Source organism: Caretta caretta, chromosome 2, assembly GCF_965140235.1.
Source record: "Caretta caretta isolate rCarCar2 chromosome 2, rCarCar1.hap1, whole genome shotgun sequence".
NCBI classification, from domain to species: domain Eukaryota; kingdom Metazoa; phylum Chordata; order Testudines; family Cheloniidae; genus Caretta; species Caretta caretta.
Genome location: NC_134207.1, coordinates 224,791,176 through 224,811,719, shown reverse-complemented (window position 1 = coordinate 224,811,719; position 20,544 = coordinate 224,791,176). Strand labels below are relative to the sequence as shown.

At 42.3% G+C, this 20,544-nt stretch overlaps 1 protein-coding gene across 6 annotated transcripts in view; it reads left to right on the top strand.

Annotated features, from left to right (window-relative positions):
* ANKIB1 (ankyrin repeat and IBR domain containing 1) overlaps nucleotides 1–20,544 on the top strand; it is a 169,272-nt gene that overhangs the window by 100,427 nt on the left and 48,301 nt on the right. For all 6 annotated transcript variants that reach the window (XM_048838130.2, XM_048838131.2, XM_048838127.2 and 3 more), the window contains 2 exons: nucleotides 14,216–14,424; nucleotides 17,511–17,599. In XM_048838130.2, coding sequence (XP_048694087.1) covers nucleotides 14,216–14,424; nucleotides 17,511–17,599 — 298 coding nt within the window. The remainder of the gene's footprint in view (nucleotides 1–14,215; nucleotides 14,425–17,510; nucleotides 17,600–20,544) is intronic.

Sequence of the window (20,544 nt, the reverse complement as noted above, 5' to 3'; positions counted from 1 at the left end):
TGGAAAAGATCAAGACAGACAGCGCTCACGTCCTTCTGATCGCCCCAGCGTGGCCCAGGCAGCACTGGTACGGGACTCTCACGAGCCTGTCAGTTGCGCCCCCGTGGCTGCTGCCAACCCGCCCGGACCTTCTCTCTCAGTACCAGCGTTGCCTCCTCCACCCCAACCTAGCAGCCCTCCACCTCACAGCATGATTGCTTAATGGTTAAGCCAGGAGGAAGGACCTGCTCGGAGGGCATCCAGCATGTCCTCCTGGAGAGCAGGAGTCCCTCCACGCATCAGGCCTACCTGGCAAAATGGTCTCGGTTCTCCCAGTGGGCCGCTGATCGGGGTGTCTCGCCAGGGGCTGCCCTGAACCAGTTTATACTGGATTACCTCCTTTGTCTCAGAGCCCAAGGCCTAGCCCCTCGTCCGTTAAAGTGCATCTGGCAGCCATATCGGCCTTCCACCCGCCAGTACAAGGCCACACAGTATTTTCTCATGACATGACCAGTAAGTTCCTTAAGAGCTTGGATCGCCTCTTTCATTATGTTAGACCCCCGGTCCCGCAGTGGGACCTGAACTTGGTTCTGGCCAGGCTAATAGGACCTCCATTTGAGCCGCTTGCTACATGCTTCTGGTCCCACCTCTCATGGAAAGTAGCCTTTCTTGTGGTGATCACGTCTGTTAGGAGGGTCTTGGAGCTCCTGGCCCTGACCGTTGAACCCCCGTACATGGTATTTCATAAGGATACGGTCCAGCTCCACCCACACCTTCGTTTCCTCCCTAAGGTGGTCTCCACCTGTCATAGGGGCCAGGACATTTTCCTGCCAGTGCTCTGTCCCAAGCCCCACAGGTCTAATGAGGAGCGCCGCCTCCCCATGCTAGATGTGAGATGGGCCCTGGCATTTTACCTGGAACGGACAAAACCATTCAGGAAGTCTTTGCAGCTGTTCATTGCCACAGCCGAACGCATGGAAGGCTGGCCGATCTCCACTCAGCGGCTCTCCAACTGGATCACTTCCTGTATCCATACTTGTTATGACCTGGCGGGAGTTCCCCCACTGCCAATTGTGAGAGTGCACTCAACAAGGGTGCAAGCCTCGTCGGCCGCCTTTCTGGCTCACGACCCTATTCAGGACGTTTGTAGAGCTGTCACGTGGTCTTCGGGCCACACGTTCATCTCACACTATGTGATCTCCCAGACTAGTAAGGACATCGGGTTCAGCAGGGCAGTGCTCCGTCCCGAGTTTCTGTGAACTCCTACCCACCTCCAACAGATATAGCTTGGAATCACCTGTTGTGGAATGCACATAGACAATCACTTGAAGAAGAAAAGACAGGTACCTTTTCCATAACTGGTGTTCTTCGAGATATGTTGCTCATGTCCTTTCCACATCCTGCCCTCCTTCCCCACTGTCGGAGTTGTCTGGCAAGAAGGAACTGAGGCTGGGGGGAGCACACAGCACCCCTTATACCATGCCATAGCAGCGCCGCTCCAGGGGTTGCTGGGGTGCTCCCCTACGGGTACTGCTAAGGGAAAAACTTCTGGTGCACGTGGAGAACACGCACACCTATTGTGGAATGGACATGAGCAACACATCTCGAAGAACACCAGTTACGGAAAAGGTAACTGTCTTTTCCCCTTTACTTGTGTGGAAGTTGAGGAAAATACAGGTAAATTAATACTCTGATTTACATGAAACTATTAAATCATTGTAGGAAGGAATTTTGGGTATGGTCTAAGAACCACGTTATCTTTATAAAAAGTGGTGTGGGGGAGGTTCCTCTGTCAATGCATGTTACTCACTAACTCGTCAAGCAGAAGTGATTGCTATTATAAAGCCTGTTTTCAGAGATAAATGAAGGAGCAACTTGCTACGGTTTCAAAAGGGGAAGACCTAAGATGTAATAGAACGAAATTAAAATTCTATGGAGGGAGCAGGTCCTGTACTGAGAGAGAAATTCAGTAAACCTTTTAAAAAGGTTTTTCACCAGCTTGTGCAAGAAAATAGATTTTTCCAGTATTGTCAGTATGCAATGGTGCTATTGCTGCTAAATGGACTTTAATGGAGGAGAGAGACCACCCCATTGGTTATAAGTGCAACATATATTCTAAAATGAGTTGTATAGAAACAGTAACTGGTCAACGTTTCTACCAGATTGGCCAGATAACAAATCTTTTTCCATTTAAAATTGTAACTTTTTCTGGTAGATAGTTCTTATTAATGTTCAGAAATCATGTGCTCCTTTGAGGAGCAAGGTCTTTCTAAATCTGTCAAAGTCCTGTTGTCCAAGCCAATAGCTGTAAAAACTGAAGATCTGGATGGAATACCCTTCCCTCCTGTTGGGAAAGTAAGTCTGTGGAAAACAGGAGTGTCTTGTATTTGACGTTGGATAGATGGAGCAACTCGGTGTACCATTGTTTCCTTGGCCATGCTGGAACAACTAAAATCATGCTGGTTGAATCTTGTTTTATTTTCTTCAGAACTTTGAGAATTAGAGGGAATGGGATAAATGCATACATCAGACCCATTCCTCAATCTAGGATGAATGCATCTGTCACTGATAGATTGTTTGAGCGTGCTCTTGATAAAAATGGGGACATTTCATATTGAATCTAGTGGTGAACAGATCTATGTGCAGAAACCCCAAAAGACAGAAAATGTTCTGAATCACGAGTCCTTTAGAAACCACTTGTGCATCTGTGAGGAATCTCTACTCAGATGATCTGTATCCTTGTTGTTTCTCCCATGTCATGAAAGGCAATTGATTAAATATTGTATACACCAATCCCAAAGCTTTATCACCTCGTGGCATAGCTGAGAAAATCGAGTTCTGTCTTGTTTGTTCAAATCATATACTGCAGACATGTCTGTGACCACCCGGATTACTGCATCCTGTATCTGTAGAAGAAACGCGTTGAGAGCCTGATGGATTGCCCTCAGTTTTAGCAAGTTTGTTTAATAAGGATTTTGTGTCATTCCAAAGACCTTGTTTGAAAAAGGTTGGGGAGCACCCCACTGTGACCATCTTGGACACATCTGTGGTTACTGTTGACATAGGAGTAGGTGGGTTGAACAATACTCCTTTGAGGATATTCTCTGCGTTCAACCACCGTATTAGAGAGAGATGAATTTTTCTCGCACTGGTATTTTTCCATATACAGTCCCTAAACGGCATTAAGTTCTGTAACAGCCGGTGTTGAAGTGGCCTCTTCTTAACTTGGCATATGGAGTCACATATGCTGTGGATTCCATGAGGCCTAATAATGCCAGAAAATACATTACCCTTTGAGAGGGCTGCAGAAACTGTATTTATATAGTGGTGGTGATTTTCAAAAACCTCCTCCAAAAGCTCTTTTTTCTGAGGAGTCATAGATCACTCCAATGAAGGGAATCCTGTGTGATGGAATCAGAAGGGACTTCTCTTTGTTTATGAAAAATCCTAATGCTCAAAATAAAGAACAGGTCATCTGATTGGCTCTCTGTAATTCTTTTTTGGATGGAGCCTTCAGCATCCGATTATCTAAGTAAGGGAAGACGAAAACTCTTTGCCTTCTCATGTGCTGCTACTGAAGCCAGGCATTTAGTAAAAACTCTGGGTGCAGTGAAGAGGCCAAAGGCTAAAACTCTGTCCTGGAAATTTGTCTGAATCAAAGACAAAACATAGCTATTGCAGTGAGATGGTCTTATGTGGATATGTAAATATCTGTGAGACTGAAAGCACCAAACCAATCCAGAGTAGACAGAGGGAATGGTCAAAGCCAGAGGATAGTATTCTGAACTGAAACTTTCTGATGTATCTGTTTAGAGTTCTGAGATCTAAAATTAGTCTGAGACCTCCATTCTTTTTTGGGATCAGAAAGTAATGGGAGTAGAACCCTTTGTTGTTGAAAATAAATAGTACTTCTTTAATAGCCCCTGCATGCAGTAGAGCTTGTACTTCCATTAATCTGCCATGGGAAGTGTCCCTGAAACGACAGGGACGGGGGGGTTACATGAAAGGAAAGGATTTGAGTTGGAAAGTATAATCTTCCTTTATTGTGTGTAAAACACATCTGTCTGAGGTGGTGATTGTGTGCAGTGTTGTTGTAGCCATGTTGGTCCCAGGATACTAGAGGGGCAAAGTGTGTGAGGTAATATTTTATGTTTTGTAAAACTGGGACAGACAGGATAGGATTTTCTGAAATTGGTTGAGAGCTTTCGATAAACTTGTCAAATGTGAAGTCTGACATTAGGCAAGGAGGATTTGTCTGAGAAATTCTTTGACCTCATCCTCGGCTTTCCTTCGTCTCTCGTATTTGAGAGAATGCTTGCTGTTGGTGTTGCTGTTGATAGTCTGACTGCCTCTTCTCATTACAGAGAGACAAGGTGGGTGAGGTAATATCTTTTATTGGACCAATTTTTATTTGTGAGAGAGACACGTTTTTGAGCTTTCATAGAGCTCTTCCTATAGTAAGACAAATAAGAAAATGGTGTGAGGTATTGCCTGTGATGCCTGAACATAGGCATAGGTGTTCTCTGTGGATAGGGAGATGGTTGCTGTGGAACACGTCTCCTTCATCTTTTCCAGTACCTCATCAGTTTTTGCATTAAATAGTCCATCCCCTTTAAAGGATAGATCTATTTTAGATGCTCTTTCCACAGAAAGAAATGATTGTAGCCATGCATGCCTACATAGAGCTATTGCAGATGCAACAGATTTTGAGATGGTATCAGGGACGTCAATCGATGCCCTGAGGGCATGCTTAGCCCGGTTTTGTCCCTGTTTGTTGAGAGCTGATGTCAACTTCCTGTAATCCTCTGGGAGATTTTTAGTAAAGACTCACTCTTATCTCACAGTTGAAACTAATACCTGGCCATCACCTCTTGATAATTTGCCACATCTGTGTTTAAAGAAGCTGAAGAAAACATTTTTCTACCCAGAGTCCCATTTTTTTCCCTTCTATAGCATAAGGGGTAGAAGGTTGAAGACTTCACCTTGTTCTGCTATAATCAGAGTTTGGCTGAGGGCTTACATGAAAACGAGAATCTTTCAAAAGGGATCTGGTATACCTTGTCAACCTTTTTTGAAATTGGTTGGCACAATGATGGATTGGACCACAGGAATTTTTCTGGTTGCCAAATCCCTTCTAACATAGGCAACAAAACCCTGCTTTTTGCAGTAGACCCCAAAATGTCAGACTGGATGCATAGCTTCGTTGAAAGCTACTGATGTTAATTTTAAAGTTTATACTATCCTATCAACTAGTTCATGAAATTAGATTGCCTTTGCCAAAGAAGACGATGCTGTAACTACTCCCACGTTGTCCTCTCGCGATGAGCCACTTTCCAGTTCCATGACATATTGGAAATCTTCCTGTGGACATTCCTCCTGGTGGTCTTCAAAAAAGTATAGCCTGTGCCAAAGAAAGGGTGCCATACCACTTCTTCAAAGCTATGTCCTCAGAACACGTTCATATGCTGGGGGCAGGGAGGGAGTTGTGTGAGCACCTTAACACACACTGCTACCAGAATTTCCATTGTCCTGGCTGCTGCTCCTCTGCGCATCCCAAAAGTGGGAATATGCAGAGGACACTTAGAAGAAGAAAATTTTATTACAGTATTTTGTTGTGACATAACTCTACCACTCAGCTAATCTATTTAGCAATTGAAATTTTTGTCCAAAATGTAGATTAGCGCTGAACATTGTGGTAGAAAATAAAACCAGCTTCTTTTTGAAGTAGCATTTCCATTTTAACTGTGTTCATAAAGATTGTTTTATATCCCCGTTTATTCAGACTGTCTGCAATATATCAAAAACGTTCAGACAATCAGGGGAATTAATAGGAAAGTGATTGAAACTGGGGATCATAATCTAAAAGTTTTGAGTTAAAGCTGTTTGGAGAAACAAGGTTTTATTGTTTCAAAATTGAGGCCTAAAAGTGGAACTACTTAGACCAGGGGTCGGCAACCTATGGCACACGTGCCAAACACGGCACGCGAGCCAATTTTTAATGGCATGCTGCTGTCTGCCGGACCCGGGCAGACAGCAGTGTGACACTAAAAATCCTGCTCGGCCCGACCCGCCCTTTTCCACCCCCCACCCACAGCTCTCTCCTTGCAGGGCAGGCAAGCTTCCCCTCCCCCCGCCTCTTCCCTCAGCGTTCGGGGTTCCTGCCCCTCCTTCTCTCCCTCCCTGCAGCCAATCAGCTGACGGCCCTTGCTACGATAAAAGCGGGAGAGAGGTAAAAGCGGAGCCGCAGCACCTCTCTCTGCTTCGGGGACGTTGGGGAAGGGGGTGGAATCAGGGCATATCCCCTCCAGCCCCCTGCCATGAGCCGTTCAGGGCAGGGGGCTGGGAGCACGCCCACAACCCCAGCCCACACCCCCAGCCCTCTGCCCTGACCTCTGCACCCGCTCACACACCCCCAGCCCTCTTCCCTGACACCTGAACCCTCCTTACACACACCCAGCCTCGTGCCCTGATCCCTGCCCTGACTCTTGCACCCCCCACACATACCCAGCCCCCCCGACTCTTGCATCCCCCAGTCCCACCCTGAGCACCAAACAGGAGCTCCTGCACCCCTCACACCAAATGGAAGCTGCCCAGGTAAGCGCTCCACACCCAAACCTCCTGCCCCAACCCTGAGCCCTCTCCCTCATTCTAGCTCCTGGCCAGATCCTGCACCCCAACCCCCAGCCTGCTCCTTCACCCCCAGCCCTATTTTCAGCACACTCCCACCCTCATCTCAGTGCAGAGAGAGAGGAAGAGAATGGCTAGAACCAGGTAGAAGGTAGGCACTTACTCTATGTTGATAGGGCCGGGACTGCAGACTGGCAGTGGGCTGAGCGGGGCCAGCAGCTGACACCCTGGCTGACAGGAGCCGGTGGATGGAACCCCAGACCGACAGCAGGCTGAGCGGCAGTACGCTGAGCTGCTCAGCCCACTGCCAGTCTGGGGTCCCGGCCGCCGGCCCCGCTCAGCCCACTGCCAGTCTGGGGCTCTGGCTGCCTGCCCCTTGCCAGCCGGGGTCCCAGCCGCAGGCCCCGCTCAGCCCACTGCCGGCCTAGGTGAACAGAACCCCAGGCTGGCAATGGGCTGAGCGGGCTGGCGGCATAAGATCAGCATTTTAATTTAATTTTAAATGAAGCTTCTTAAACATTTTGAAAACCTTGTTTACATATGACAATAGTTTAGTTATATAATATATAGACTTATAGCGAGAGACCTTCTAAAAAATGTTAAAATGTATTATTGGCACGCGAAACCTTAAATTAAAGTGAATAAATGAAGACTCAGCACACCACTTCTAAAAGGTTGCCGACCCCTGACTTAGACAGTTGATCCCATATTGAAGTTCTGACCTTCATAAAAGTCCATTCCTATATTTATTTAGTCAAACCATAGTGGTTTGCTGCTAAGTGTGTGTGTGTGTAGTGAATGTGTAAAAACAGATCCGCTTCTTTCTGTTGTGTTCATTATAATAGGTTTAACATGGATGTGACCCAGTGAGACTGAGAGCACCAAACCAATCCAGAGTAGACAAGAGGGAATGATCAAAGCCAGAGGATAGTATTCTGAACTGAAACTTTCTGATGTATCTACTTAGAGTTCTGAAATCTAAAATTAGTCTGAGACCTCCATTCTCTTTTGGGATCAGAAAGTAATGGGAGTAGAACCCTTTTGTTGCTGGAAATAAATAGTAGTTCTTTAAAGTACTTTACTGACCCAGTAAAGCACATAAGTATGTGCTCACTGTATGGATGTGAGTAGTCCCTTTAAGCACGAGTAGTACCAATGAATATAAAGTTATGCATGTTAATCCCCTTGCTAGAATTGTCTTTAGTTATTTTTTTGTGAGTTTCTTGCATAGCAACTGAAAAATTTAAAATAGGGAAGTGTGATTTTAAAACAACAGAAATTGGCAGAATGTCTGACAAGTGGGTGTGTGGTACCTGAAACTTTTTTTGTTATTTTTAGTTTTGACTAGATTTCAAGTTGATAGTCTCTGGTATAATTTTCTATTAAAGGTACACTAACTTTTATCATTGTGTTTAAATGATAACCTAATCACATACGGGTCACTGATATTGCATAATATTTTTTTAAATTTAGATAATTTGCTTTGTTTCTTATATGGTATTAATATATAAGTGTAACAATATTTTGAATTTTAAGAGTACTCAGTTAAGACTGAAGATTCACAGCTGGCAAATTCTGTAACCTATTCAAACAACAAGGAGTCCGGTAGCACCTTAAAGACTAACAGATTTATTTGAGCATAAGCTTTCGTGGGTAAAAACTGTCTTCAAAGAGAAACAGAACTAAAATTAATTTGCAAATTCAACACCATTAATTTTGGGCTTGAATAGGGACTGGGAGTGGCTGGCTCATTACAGAAGCAGCTTTGCCTCTCCTGGAATTGACACCTCCTCATCTATTGTTGGGAGTGGATTACATCCACCCTGATCGAATTGGCCCTGTCAACACTGGCTCTCCACTTGTGAGGTAACTCCCTTTTCTTCATGTGTCAGTATATTTATATCTGCATCAGTAACTTTCACTCCATGCATCTGAAGAAGTGAGATTTTCACCCACGCAAGCTTATGCTCAAATATATCTTCTGGTCTTTAAGGTGCCACCAGACTCCTTGTTGTTTTTGTGGATACAGACTAACAAGGCTACCCCCTGATACTTGTAACCTATACGAACATTCTGTAGAACAAAATGTTGGCAGTACTATGTATTACACACCATGCAGGAAGTCTGAGTCTCAAAGCAATGAAGTTGATGTAAACTGTGCAGACATGTCTGCCGCCATCTAGAGAGCAGTAACTGAGATTTGAGAAGGAATCAGTCTGAGTTGCAAGGTCATTCTCTTGTTGTTGCCTTCATGGTGTAGCTGTAACTTAATGCAGTTGAACATTACCTAAAGAGAAGTACAGACATAATTTGCAAGTCATGAGAAAGCAGGCTCTTTTGCCGTTAGCTTATTCATTATAAATTAGAAATTATTCAGCCAAGCATAATTAAAACTTAATAATGTGTTTGACATAAAAATAAGGACATACAATTGGTGTGATTATGTAACATAACTGAATAACTGATGAATATGTTCAGCTTTAAATTTTATTACAAAAATTAAGATATAAACCAGAAGCCACTCTGCATAAATTAGCATTGCCAGACTCTAAATATTTTCCCATTAATTTTTTTAAAAGAGACAAAATAATAATAAGACTGTCTTAATTTTAACTTTCTTAATTCAAAGAACATGAGCTAAGGTATTTTTCTTATATTTAAAAATAATGCATTTTACTCACCTTTTTAAAAACTTGATGTTGAAATCTATTTACTTGACAAACTTTGATTTCCTCTGTCACACAAAAGTATGGATTTGTTAGTACAGCTTGTTCGTGAGAGCTGGGATTGGGATTTTGTTTTTTCCCCCACTAATAGAGCACAGAAGATTTATGGGAGAGGGATGGAAAACAAATTATTACATGAAAAGCAACTAGAGAAGAAAAAATTAGTAGGGGTTTTGGGTTTTTTTGGCCCTAGAACTGTGACATTCTATACCTTGGGGGAGCATACTGTAAGCCCCACATTTTCATATAATCATGATCTTAAATATAAAGCATGCCTTGGAAGGTATCAGGGGAATGGTTATGATCTGCTGAAAGTCATTTCTCTCTCCATATATGTACATCATTAATGCATATGAAGTTATGAGAATTGTGTTGTATGATTGTCACTAAAACATGCTGTAAATTGGGAAATCAGCCAGATATTAGCTCCCCAGAGGCAAGAGCAAAGAAAATAAACCAACACACAGGCGGGGTGTTAAACAACCCATCAACAACCATTGTCTAGCAAGGGAGCTACAATTCAATGACTCACCTTGTCTGGAGACTCAGCTATGCACCCAGGCATGTCTGGACTTGTGTTTTCCAAGCACATGGACTGAGGATATAAAACAGACACAGTGGCCACATGCTGGGTCAGTCTTCTTCACCCACGTACGCTGCAAGGACACTCTGAAGACTCCAACTGAGGGGACTGGCCCAGATTTCAGGGGTGAAATCTGTGTACTATAAACTGCAATATGCAGTGGGGTGAGAAAAACTGCTTAGTCTAGTTGTTGTCCAGTGTAATAGGGTTGAGAGTTTAGACTGCATGCTTATATTTTATTTCTTTTGGTAACTAACTCTGACTTTTTACCTATCACTTAAAATCTATCTTTTGATATGTTTTACTGTTTCTTTACCTGTGAATTTGCCTGAAGTGTGTGGTAAAACTGCTCAGGTTTTGCAAAGACTGGTGTATGTCCACTTTCATTGATAAAGTGGTGAACCAATTAATAAGTCTGCACTGCCTATCTTGAGCAGTGCAAGACTGTATATTCCTGGGGTACAGTGCTGGGAGTTGGGGGGGGATTTGACTCAGGTGCCTTTCCCTGTGTGATTCATGAGTGGCTCGGGGAGCATTCATGCAATCTAGCTGGGTGTGGGGTCTCCACATGTGGTTGTGCTGAGTGATAATAGCACCTGGAGGCATTGCTGGTCACTAGCAAGGCATTGTGAGAGACAGCCCAGGCTGGAGAGAGTTCAGGGAGCACAGCGGTCTCTCAGTCCCAGGCTGCACCCCAGGGAATCCCATAACACCAACCTTTATATTACTATCTCTTTTTAAACTTCATTCTTGTAGGATGAAAGGTAGAGCACTCCAATTTCAAATTCAGCTCATACTAAAATAATTGATTTCAGGGTAAAAGAAGTACAGTTCAGCTAATAACCTACGCTGCAGCTCATGATTTACTAAAAAGAACAGTGGAATCCAGCAAGCAGGACGTCTTTGCTCCGACTACTAATTTAAAAAGCCACTACATATATCGGTATTGAGGACTTCTTATAGCTCTTAGCAATATCTCAAGTTCAATAAGTTCCTGTTTAAAAGATTATAAAGACAAGATAATGTGTAAAATGGCATAATATGTTATGCTGGTAATAAAAGTAGCAATTTTTTGTTATTGCAATCTAGTAATGTTACACAAGTATCATAACCTTAAGCAGATGAAATGGAATCAATGAAATCTTTAAAATGTTGTACAGTTTGAACAAATTATGCAAACATGTCTCCGTAACATTTTCATTTATATGAAAAATCAATAAGCAAATTTCAGTGTGATTGACCTACTGATATGCAAAATGAATACTTTGATAATATCACTATTGAATAGGGCTACTTATATTTTCTTCTTTACTTATAGTACACATGCAATTTTTATTTACAATAACTTAGGGAGTTTTATTTATGAAACATTTGCTTAGGAAAAATTGAAAATTTAGGGTTTTTCTAAACATCAGATACTTATGGTTAACAAATAAAATGAACTTTTGTGTAATTGACAATGTTTGAAAATTTTGTTTTTTTGAGACTTAAAATCGCAGCGATATGGTAAAGTATATCAGTTCAAATTTGTCTTTCAGTCTGAATCTGTCCATGTACATGGATGCTCTTTACACTATTGGTATTTTTAGATTCAAAATAATCTAAAAATAGGCACAGAAATTTGGCACAGAAATTTGACAAACTAACATTGTTGAATGTTTTGTTTGCTTTTAGATTTGAAATAAAGTAGTTTTAAACTTTTTTTAAAAAATCACCATCTTTGTTTGTAATCTTAATAACTGCTGATTATTCATTTATGCATACAATGTTGTTGCAGCAGCTGTGTTACTTCCAGGATATTAGAAAGACAAGGTAGGTGAGGTAATATTTTTATTGGACCAACTTCTGTTGGTGAGAGAGACCAGCTTTTGATGTTACACAGAGCTCTTCCTTAGGGCAGATCTGAAAAAACTTGTCTCTCTCAGGTTTGGCCTACACTAGGGTAGGGGATCGATCTAAGATACGCAACTTCAGCTACGAGAATAGCGTAGCTGAAATCGACGTATCTTAGATCAACGTAGAATCACTTACTTCACGTCCTTGCGGCACGGGATTGACGGCTGCCGCTCCCCCGTCTACTCCGCTTCCGCCTCTCGCCCTGGTGGAGTTCCGGAGTCGACAGCAGAGCGATCGGGGATCGATTTATCGCGTCTACACTAGACGCGATAAATCGATCCCCAATCGATCACTATCCGATGGGTCATGTAGACGTGGCCTCAGCAACTGAAATTGGTCCAATAAAAGATATTACTTCACCTACCTTATCTCTCTGTATACATTTGTTTTACTGTAGTTCATTCGTACCATAGAAAACTTTAACTGTGAATTTAATATTTGTACACATGAAAACATGGAAGGGTCACAATAATATTTGATTGTAGAATTACAAAAAACCCTAGCAAGGATAAATTAATTCTTTTTCAATTCAAATAATTTTAAATTTTGTATTTAAGAAATATCACATATTCAAACTGACTGTTGTATAGATGGCAAAAGCTTCAGCTATTTCAGGTCAAACTGAATAACTTTTATATGTGGAAGTAAAATTGTTTCAATGTAATACTTAGACAAAAGCCTTCATATTGTAAGTCCTTAAAACCAAATAATTTTAACAATCTCAAAAGAGATATCAATATGTCAAACTTTTTACAGCTATAACATAGGAAACTCAGACTGCTGGGGGACAATTCCCCCAATTCATAGCATTAGAAAATGCAGTTTTATACAATCAGAAGTTAGTGAAAATGGTGACAACTGCTGCACACAGAACTTCCAGTTTTGTGGATGGTAGAAACTTTCATATGCTGATATTCTGCCCCTTTTTAGAAGAGGTTAGGGTTAGGGGAATTATGATTATAAAAGCAAGATTGTCACTTGTCCTCTTCCACAGTGCAGGGCAGGAAGAGCGTATAAGGCATCTCCATGCTTCTTTCCTATGTGGGCTGGCCTGTCTTGACAGTCTGTGCATAGGAGACAAAAGCAGGCTCCACATTTCTCTCTCTCCCCACACACAAATGTACTGGCAAGCAGAGCTGAGCCAGCACAGAGTGGGAAAATAGTAATCTGATACAGTTATGGGCCAGTAGCAGATTATTTCCTGCCTAGAGCAAGGAGAGAAGTAGATGGGGAATTGGCACACTAACTCGCAATTCCTTCCTGAATTGCTGTTGAGGCATTGCATCTACCTACAGCTTCTTACAGAAAATTAGTAACAATGGATGAAATCCTGGTCCCATTGGGTACATTTACACTGCAGTTAAACTCCCAAAGCTGGCCTGGGTCAGTTGACTTGGGCTTGCAGGGCTCTGGCTGTGGGATTGTAAAATTTCTGTATAACGGTTCAGGCTCTTGCTGAAACCCAACCTCTGGGACCCTATGAGAGGGCAGGATCCTAGAGCCCAGGCTCCAGCCCAAGCCCAAACGTTACACAGCAATTTTTAGCCCCGCAGCCCGAGCCAGCTGACCCACGCCAGCCACAGCCATGCCATGGGTCTTTTATTCCAGTGTAGACATACCCTGAAGTCAACAAGAGTTTTCCCACTGACTTCAACAGGGCCAGAATTTCTCCCAGTGTGTCAGTCTACCCCAAGATGCTAACATTTGATAGCTGTAATGACTTACTTTGTAAGTGTCCATAAGTAACTTCTTATACTTCTCCATATCAGTAACTCTGATCCCATGAGTAGTCTCACCGAAGATGATGGGACTACTGTGCATGAGAGCTTGCAGGAACAGGGTCTTAATGGCTGTTCTGCATTGTTTATGCCCAAAAAATTCTTGGTGAATTCAGTGAGAGTTTTGGGTGTGCAACAAATGCAGAATCAGATATAACATGAAGAAATTATTACTTGTAATAATTACTTGTTTCATATATTTTCATGATACCTGTTGTGAACATTTGTTTTGAAATTTTTTTCTTCTTCCTTTGCTTTTAACTCTTCACTTGAATCAATAAAAATGTGGTTCTTAAAAAGAAAAAATAGAATTGATCTAAACTGAATGGTCAACTTTTATCATATGAAAGTGAGAATAAGTTTTCCATTTAGTTTATGGTTGACATTAATAGAAGGGAGATACTAGCAGTGGTGTTAGCTGTAAATAATGTATATTGTATGTTATCCCAAAATATATACTGTAAAATTAATGTCCATTGAGGGCTGCAGTCTCCAGTATTTCAAAAGTTATGTTCACCTCTAATTTTATTAGTAAAATATAGATCTTTTTAATGATGCAATCATAAAATGTAAACAAATCCATATCCTATAATAGTTAAATAATTTTATTTATATATTTATTGAAGACTGGGACAGGGAGAAATTACTTGAAGCATGGATGTCTAATCCAGAGAACTGCTGCCAACGTTCAGGTGTTCAAATGCCAACTCCACCTCCAAGTGGGTATAATGCCTGGGACACACTCCCTTCTCCACGAACTCCCCGCACCACTCGCTCTTCTGTGACCTCCCCTGATGAAATCAGTCTGTCACCGGGAGACATTGAGACAATTCTGGTATGATTTATTCTTAAGAAAGATTACCTGCCTATTACTTTGTGAATAGTTAGAGGCACAAAGTAATGTATTAAATATTATTAAAAAGTTGTTCTGGTATATAATGCTTTGCAACTTGTGAGAAAGTCTTCCATAATCATTGTGCAGTTGCTTTTTAAAGTATGTTTTTAGTGCCTTACAAATAGGACTGAAATTAATTGGGAAATTGAACTGACTTCCCCCTCCTGTTTCTCTCCCCCCCTCTTCCCTTTCCCACCCCCCCCAACTTAGTGCGAGAGAACTATTTTGTCATTTATCTTTGCAAAATAACCTTGGAAAGGACATGAGAGTTTTTTCTTTCTTTCTTAAATGTAAGCAAACACTGAAGTGTGTGTAGAATCATAGAAATGTAGAGTTGAAAGAGAGTACAAGAGGTTGCCTGGTCCAGCCCCTTGTGCTGATTCATTTTAACAATTGGCTTTATAATGACACACATTGAGCATGTGGCTGGAACAAGGGACGCTGTTTTCAGCTTGACTACATTATATTCTGATTTAACAAGATAGGATCATACCAAGTGTGTGTAGCTCAGCATTTCTTTGGAGACTTTTTATCTAGATGTTCAATTCCATGGTATCCATGTTCCTTGAACATACTTAAATGCTTTGAATCTTCCCTTTTTATATTTTTTGTTAGGAAACAAAGTTTTCTTTGTTTGTATTTTAAATGTCAGCCTACGACTGTACTGTAAGATTATAAATAATTTTGCTGTGTGCAGACTGCTTTAAGCAGTTTACAAGGCTATCACAAGTTTAAAATATGAAAGCATCTTTCATTAAAATCAGTAATGTTCTTTTGGAAGACAGAACTCTTTTTAGTGATCCACAGCTGTAACTTTATAAAATCTGTGCTCAGTGACCTATTTTTCTAGGAGATGCATAGTTTTGTAACTGGGTTATCCCTGGACAACATATCAAAGTAAAACTTTGCATTCAGTATACAGACAACCCTTACTTCTTTAATTTTAAAATACTACAAAAAAGGTATATGGCATTAGAGTTTATCCTTTGTTATATCTGCTGTAATATTTTTCCTGAAAAGTACTAACTGCATATGAAATGAAGTGACAAATGTATGTTGTATTGTATATTTCCTTTTCTTAGTATTGGGGCTTATGATGGGAATGCAGGATCTGGATTTAAATTGTGTGTGTGTGTGCACGTGTGTGTGTGTGTGTATATATACACACACATTTAGATTATATATAGGTAGTTTACTGCCTGTTTTACAGTCTTCAATTGTTAAAGTGGATCTTTTAGGAAACTAAAGAAACAAGTACGATTGTTGTTAGAAATTCAGATTTTACATAGAGATTTTTTCTATTAAGATGTTTCTCACTTAAAATGGTCATCTATACACAAAAAGACAAATCCTGGGCCTCATTAACATCCTTATGTGAGACAAACACAAAAATTGATAAGCCTAGGGCCGGACACAGCGGCTGCTTCCAAGAGCAGTGCGGAGCCAGGGCAGGCACAGAGCCTGCCTTAGCCCTGCTGCCCTGCCAACCGGCAGTCGCCTGAGGTAAGCACCGCCCGGCCAGAGCCTGCACGCCGAACCGCCTGCCCCAGTCAGAACCCCCTCCAGTACCATAACTTTCTCCCAGACCCTGCACCCGCACCCCTGCCCCAGTCCTGAGCCCCCTCCCACACCCAAACTCCCTCCCAGAGCCCACACCCCGAACCCTCTCCTGCACCCCAGCCCAGAGCCAGCACCTCCTCGCTCATCCTAACCCCCTTTCCCAACCCAGTGAAAGTGAGTGAGGGTGGGGGAGAGCAAGCGATGGATAGAGGGGGGCTGGAGTGAGGAGATGGGGACTCAGGGAAGAGGTAGGGGCAGGGCGCAGGGCATGGGTGTTTGGTTGTATTCAATTAGAAAGTTGGCAACCCTATCCTGGCCAGAGCCCCGTAGACTGTTTGCTCGACGCTAACCCCTGGTCGGAGCCCCCTAGCTGTTTGCTGGGTGCTTACCCCTGCCTGAGGGCTGGAACCCAAGACTGTGTTTGGTACCCTGCCCCATCTGAAGGCCAGGGTACCGAGACTATACCTGACTATACCCCGTCTGATGGTTGGGCTTTAGACTGTTTGGTGCCCCACCCTGCCTGAGGGCTTGGGCCCCTGAACCACTCATTGTTCTACCCTGCTGGAGGGATTGAACACTCAGACTGCTACTTCCCCATTCTCTTAGACTGTCCTTACAGGGGCCTGACAGCAAAGAGACCTGGCTTCCCTCTGAGATTGACAGCGAGGGAGCGCCACACCCCGACAGGGTGCATTCAGTCACATACATATCTCCTTATGTGTTTGCAGGATCAGGGTCTTAACTTTCAATATTCTGGTTTTTTTCTGATAGCAGTTTTTATAAAATTCAAATAAGATATCCTACCACTAACAACATGGAAGGAAGGAGCCTTTATAATTTAGCTCATTATACGTTTTGAGCTAAAGACGTAAAATACAAATTTTCAAATCAGCTTTACAAACCTCAACCTGATTTTTTTTTTCAATCAAGTGATTAAAATCATAACTTTAATTCAGTTGTTTAAATTGCTCCACCCTGCCTTGGGCCTGATTCTTTGCGGGGCAGCATACCTCCTATGACATACGACTGACCTTGTCTACCAAGTCCTGCTCCTGCTGTTGAAGTCAGTGGCAAAACTCTCATTGACTTTACTGGTGCAGGATATGGCTACTGTTGTCTTTATTGGGAGCTAAGAGTGCTCAACATCTTAAAGGCTGGAGGTGGCGGAGATCCCAGAAGGCAATACAAAAATTTGTTGCACAGGTTCCTAAAATATTTACTAAATGTTTGTGGAGAGGTGTGTGGAGATGAAGACATACATCTTTCCATTTTCAATTTTTTTGAACATAAAGCAACATTTTCTCCTTGATACATTCATAAAAGATTTTTCCCTACTTTGTACATGGCCTGTTTTCTTACAGTAGTTTGGTTTTATATTTTTATTATGTAATTCTCCTGAGTTCTGCACATGGCACACAGGAGTGTGTTTTTCTTTCCTTCATCTGTATTTTTTTCTTTATCTACAGTGTGACATTTGTATGTGTAATATTTCTGTATTTGAAGACCCAGTGGATATGCCTTGTGGACATGAGTTTTGCAGATCATGCTGGGAGGCGTGAGTATATGCATTTAGCATTTTTTTGAAAATGATTAGACTTTCAATTTTAAAGAGGGGGGAAGTCACAACCAATGCATAGCCATTGTCAAATGTTGAGATGTAGCTGTCCTGAACCATATGGAATACTTTCATATGTATTGTTCTTAATGGCCATTAACTGGCTTATGGGTACATAGCGATGGCTTTGGCCCTGGTACAAGCTTAAGTGCATTGCCAAATAGGGATGGATTTAAGCATGTTGTTTAGTGCTTTGCTGAGTTGGGGCCTAACTGTCTGAGAACTGGTGTACACTTAAAAGTTTTACCAGTATAACTGTTTTGGTTAGGAGTGTGACTTTTACTGAAATAGACTAGTAAAAGCCCAAGTGTGGATGCAGCGATAGTGGTATAAAGATGACCGTATACCACTATCACTGCATCCACAGTAGCGAGGGTTGTACTGCTTTAATTATACTGTTAAATTTAAAGTAATGCAATTTGTCTAGTATAGATAAAGCCTAATTCCAGTGCGTCCATTATTGTGGTATTTTGTAAGAGCATTAAGCTCGTTACAACCTTAAATGTGAGTTACGATTTAAAACGTGGATTTTAGAGCATGTAGAAAAAATCATTCATGTTCCTATTGTATTGTAAATTGGTGTGCTGTATAAAGATCTGGTTAGGGCTAGTGCTGCAAATCTGGAGTTATTTGATCAAGGGGTTTTTGGGATACAGTGTCATCTACCCCCCACCCCCAAAGACCTTGTCAGTAAAATTGTTGAGTTCTTACTACTTTTTCTCTTCTTTGCATACACATGGCTAAAATATGTTGTTTATTGACCCCAAACTAATATCCCTGATCAGTTACAGCTCAGCTAACGTCAGGCATCCACTATCACTTTGGGGAAGCAATATATTTAAAGATAGTAAGGGTTATCATTAGTTCTACAAACTGCTTTTGACTTGGGTGATATGGCACAGACAGTAATTTGCGCATGTATGCAGGTCATATGCTCTGTGGTGAGGCACAGCTGACATCAGGTCACTGGGTAGCTCACACAACATGCTGTAGCTGTTGAACCCAAACAACGCCTGAGAGTTCAAGTACTGAGTTCAAGTCCTACCCTCAGCAGACTTCTGAGATTAATCTCTGCCTGCGTTCTGTTTGTGGTTAGGAGCTGCAAAGGGGGTCCTTATGGAAGTTTGGCCCTAAGGGCAGAGCTTTCTGTTTAAGAGCTGATAATTTAAATTGCTTCAAAATTGCGTGCATATTTTGACTGTTTTGAAAAATTCTGTACCTCATCAAGGCCAGGATAGTGTTAGTGGTGCAAGTCTGGTTTCATTTGGGCAAGGGGTTTCATCATATACAGCCCATCCAAAAGTTCTATACAAAACCAGTGTGTGTTCTGGTTATAGAGAGTTTGCATCTGTTCAAGCTTCCTCAGGAACTCCTTTGTGAGGGACAATCACTGAGCAATGATCGTTACATGGTTTCTTGAGGAAACAAGCACTGCACCTTGACCATGGACCATCAGTTTGTTTGCTGTCCTAGGGAGACTTTTGTGTGCTGTGCACACTTAATGTAACCAATTTGCCATTTGCTTGGTGTTCAGGGCTCAGCGGGGCTCCTTTTGGAAGTGTGAGTGGTATGTGCAATTTTGAAGACAGTCAGCACCCCACAGGTCTCCCTCAATGCCATGTACCCAAATCCCACTCTAGGACAGTTAGGCAGGCGAAACTGTATCCGGGATATGAAGCCCAGCATGATGTTAGGTCAATTGATGAGAGAGACTAGATGTCACATGGAAAATGGTATCGGAGAGGTTGACACAAGAGTCTCAGCCAGGATGGATCAGTTTTGAGCTGGGAGGGGCTCATTGAGCTGCTTTAAAGTACTCCTAGGCATGGCAGACAAGATCGATACTGGGAGCTGGGAACAGGCATGTTCTGTGCATGCCCGAGGCACATATAGCTGAGATTGAGAGGAAAGAACTCCCAAAAAGTTGAATGAGGAAGTTCACACATCTCAGACCTACCTGTTGAAAGCTCTGTTCATCTCCAGGAGGTCTCCTAATTCATTTTAGACATCCTTTTAAAATGAATGGGCCACTTCACACTTCTGTGAGCCTCCAGTGCTGCAGACAGGTGTGCAGAGCTCCTTTCCACTATGCTAGGGATTTTGGGACTCTCCTCCTCTCCCTGTTGCTGCTCCCAGCTGGAAGAAGTGTTCCTTGCAGCCCTTTCACCACCACTTTGCCTCCTTCCGTGGCCCCTCCAGCCCTACTGGTGTAACCTGGGGTTCTTTCAACCCAAAGTTCTTGGTATCTTTACTCTGTGGAAGGTGGTGTCAGGAAATAAATCAAGGGAGGCACGCTGTTCAACTGATAGATGGCTGGCACAAACTGGACAACACAAGAGTGCTCTCATTTAAAGCTAACCTTTACTTAATCTCAAGCTCTTGCACACACCTGCAACAGGTTAGTAAAACACCCCCAACTCTCAATAATTACCGAAGTAGTGTGTGGCTCTCAAGTGGCACAACGTCAGTCTTCCGATGGCCAATCTTTCGTCTGTCGGGGGAGACCACAAGATATGTCGAGAGGGAGAGTTCCTGAAGAGTCCAACTACCCCAAAATTTCTTCCCTTATTTATTCATTAGTATTACAATAACACGTCACTCAAAGAAAACTTGTTGACCAAGCAATTTCAAAGATTAAGCAAGAGGTTTCCTTCTGATCATCAATTAGCCAGATGTGTTTTTTTCAGAATTTGCATGCCTTTAGGCCCTGACAGACACATCCCTGAGGGCACATTTAGACAAGCTTCCTGTTTTTCCTAAAATATGCATCTCACCCATTTCAACAGCGATCTCATCGGGAAGGACACAGGGTCAAGCTGCCCTTTCTGTGGCACCCATTTATCTTTGTCCAAAGGATTCCGTCTGGGATATCACCTTTTGGTTGC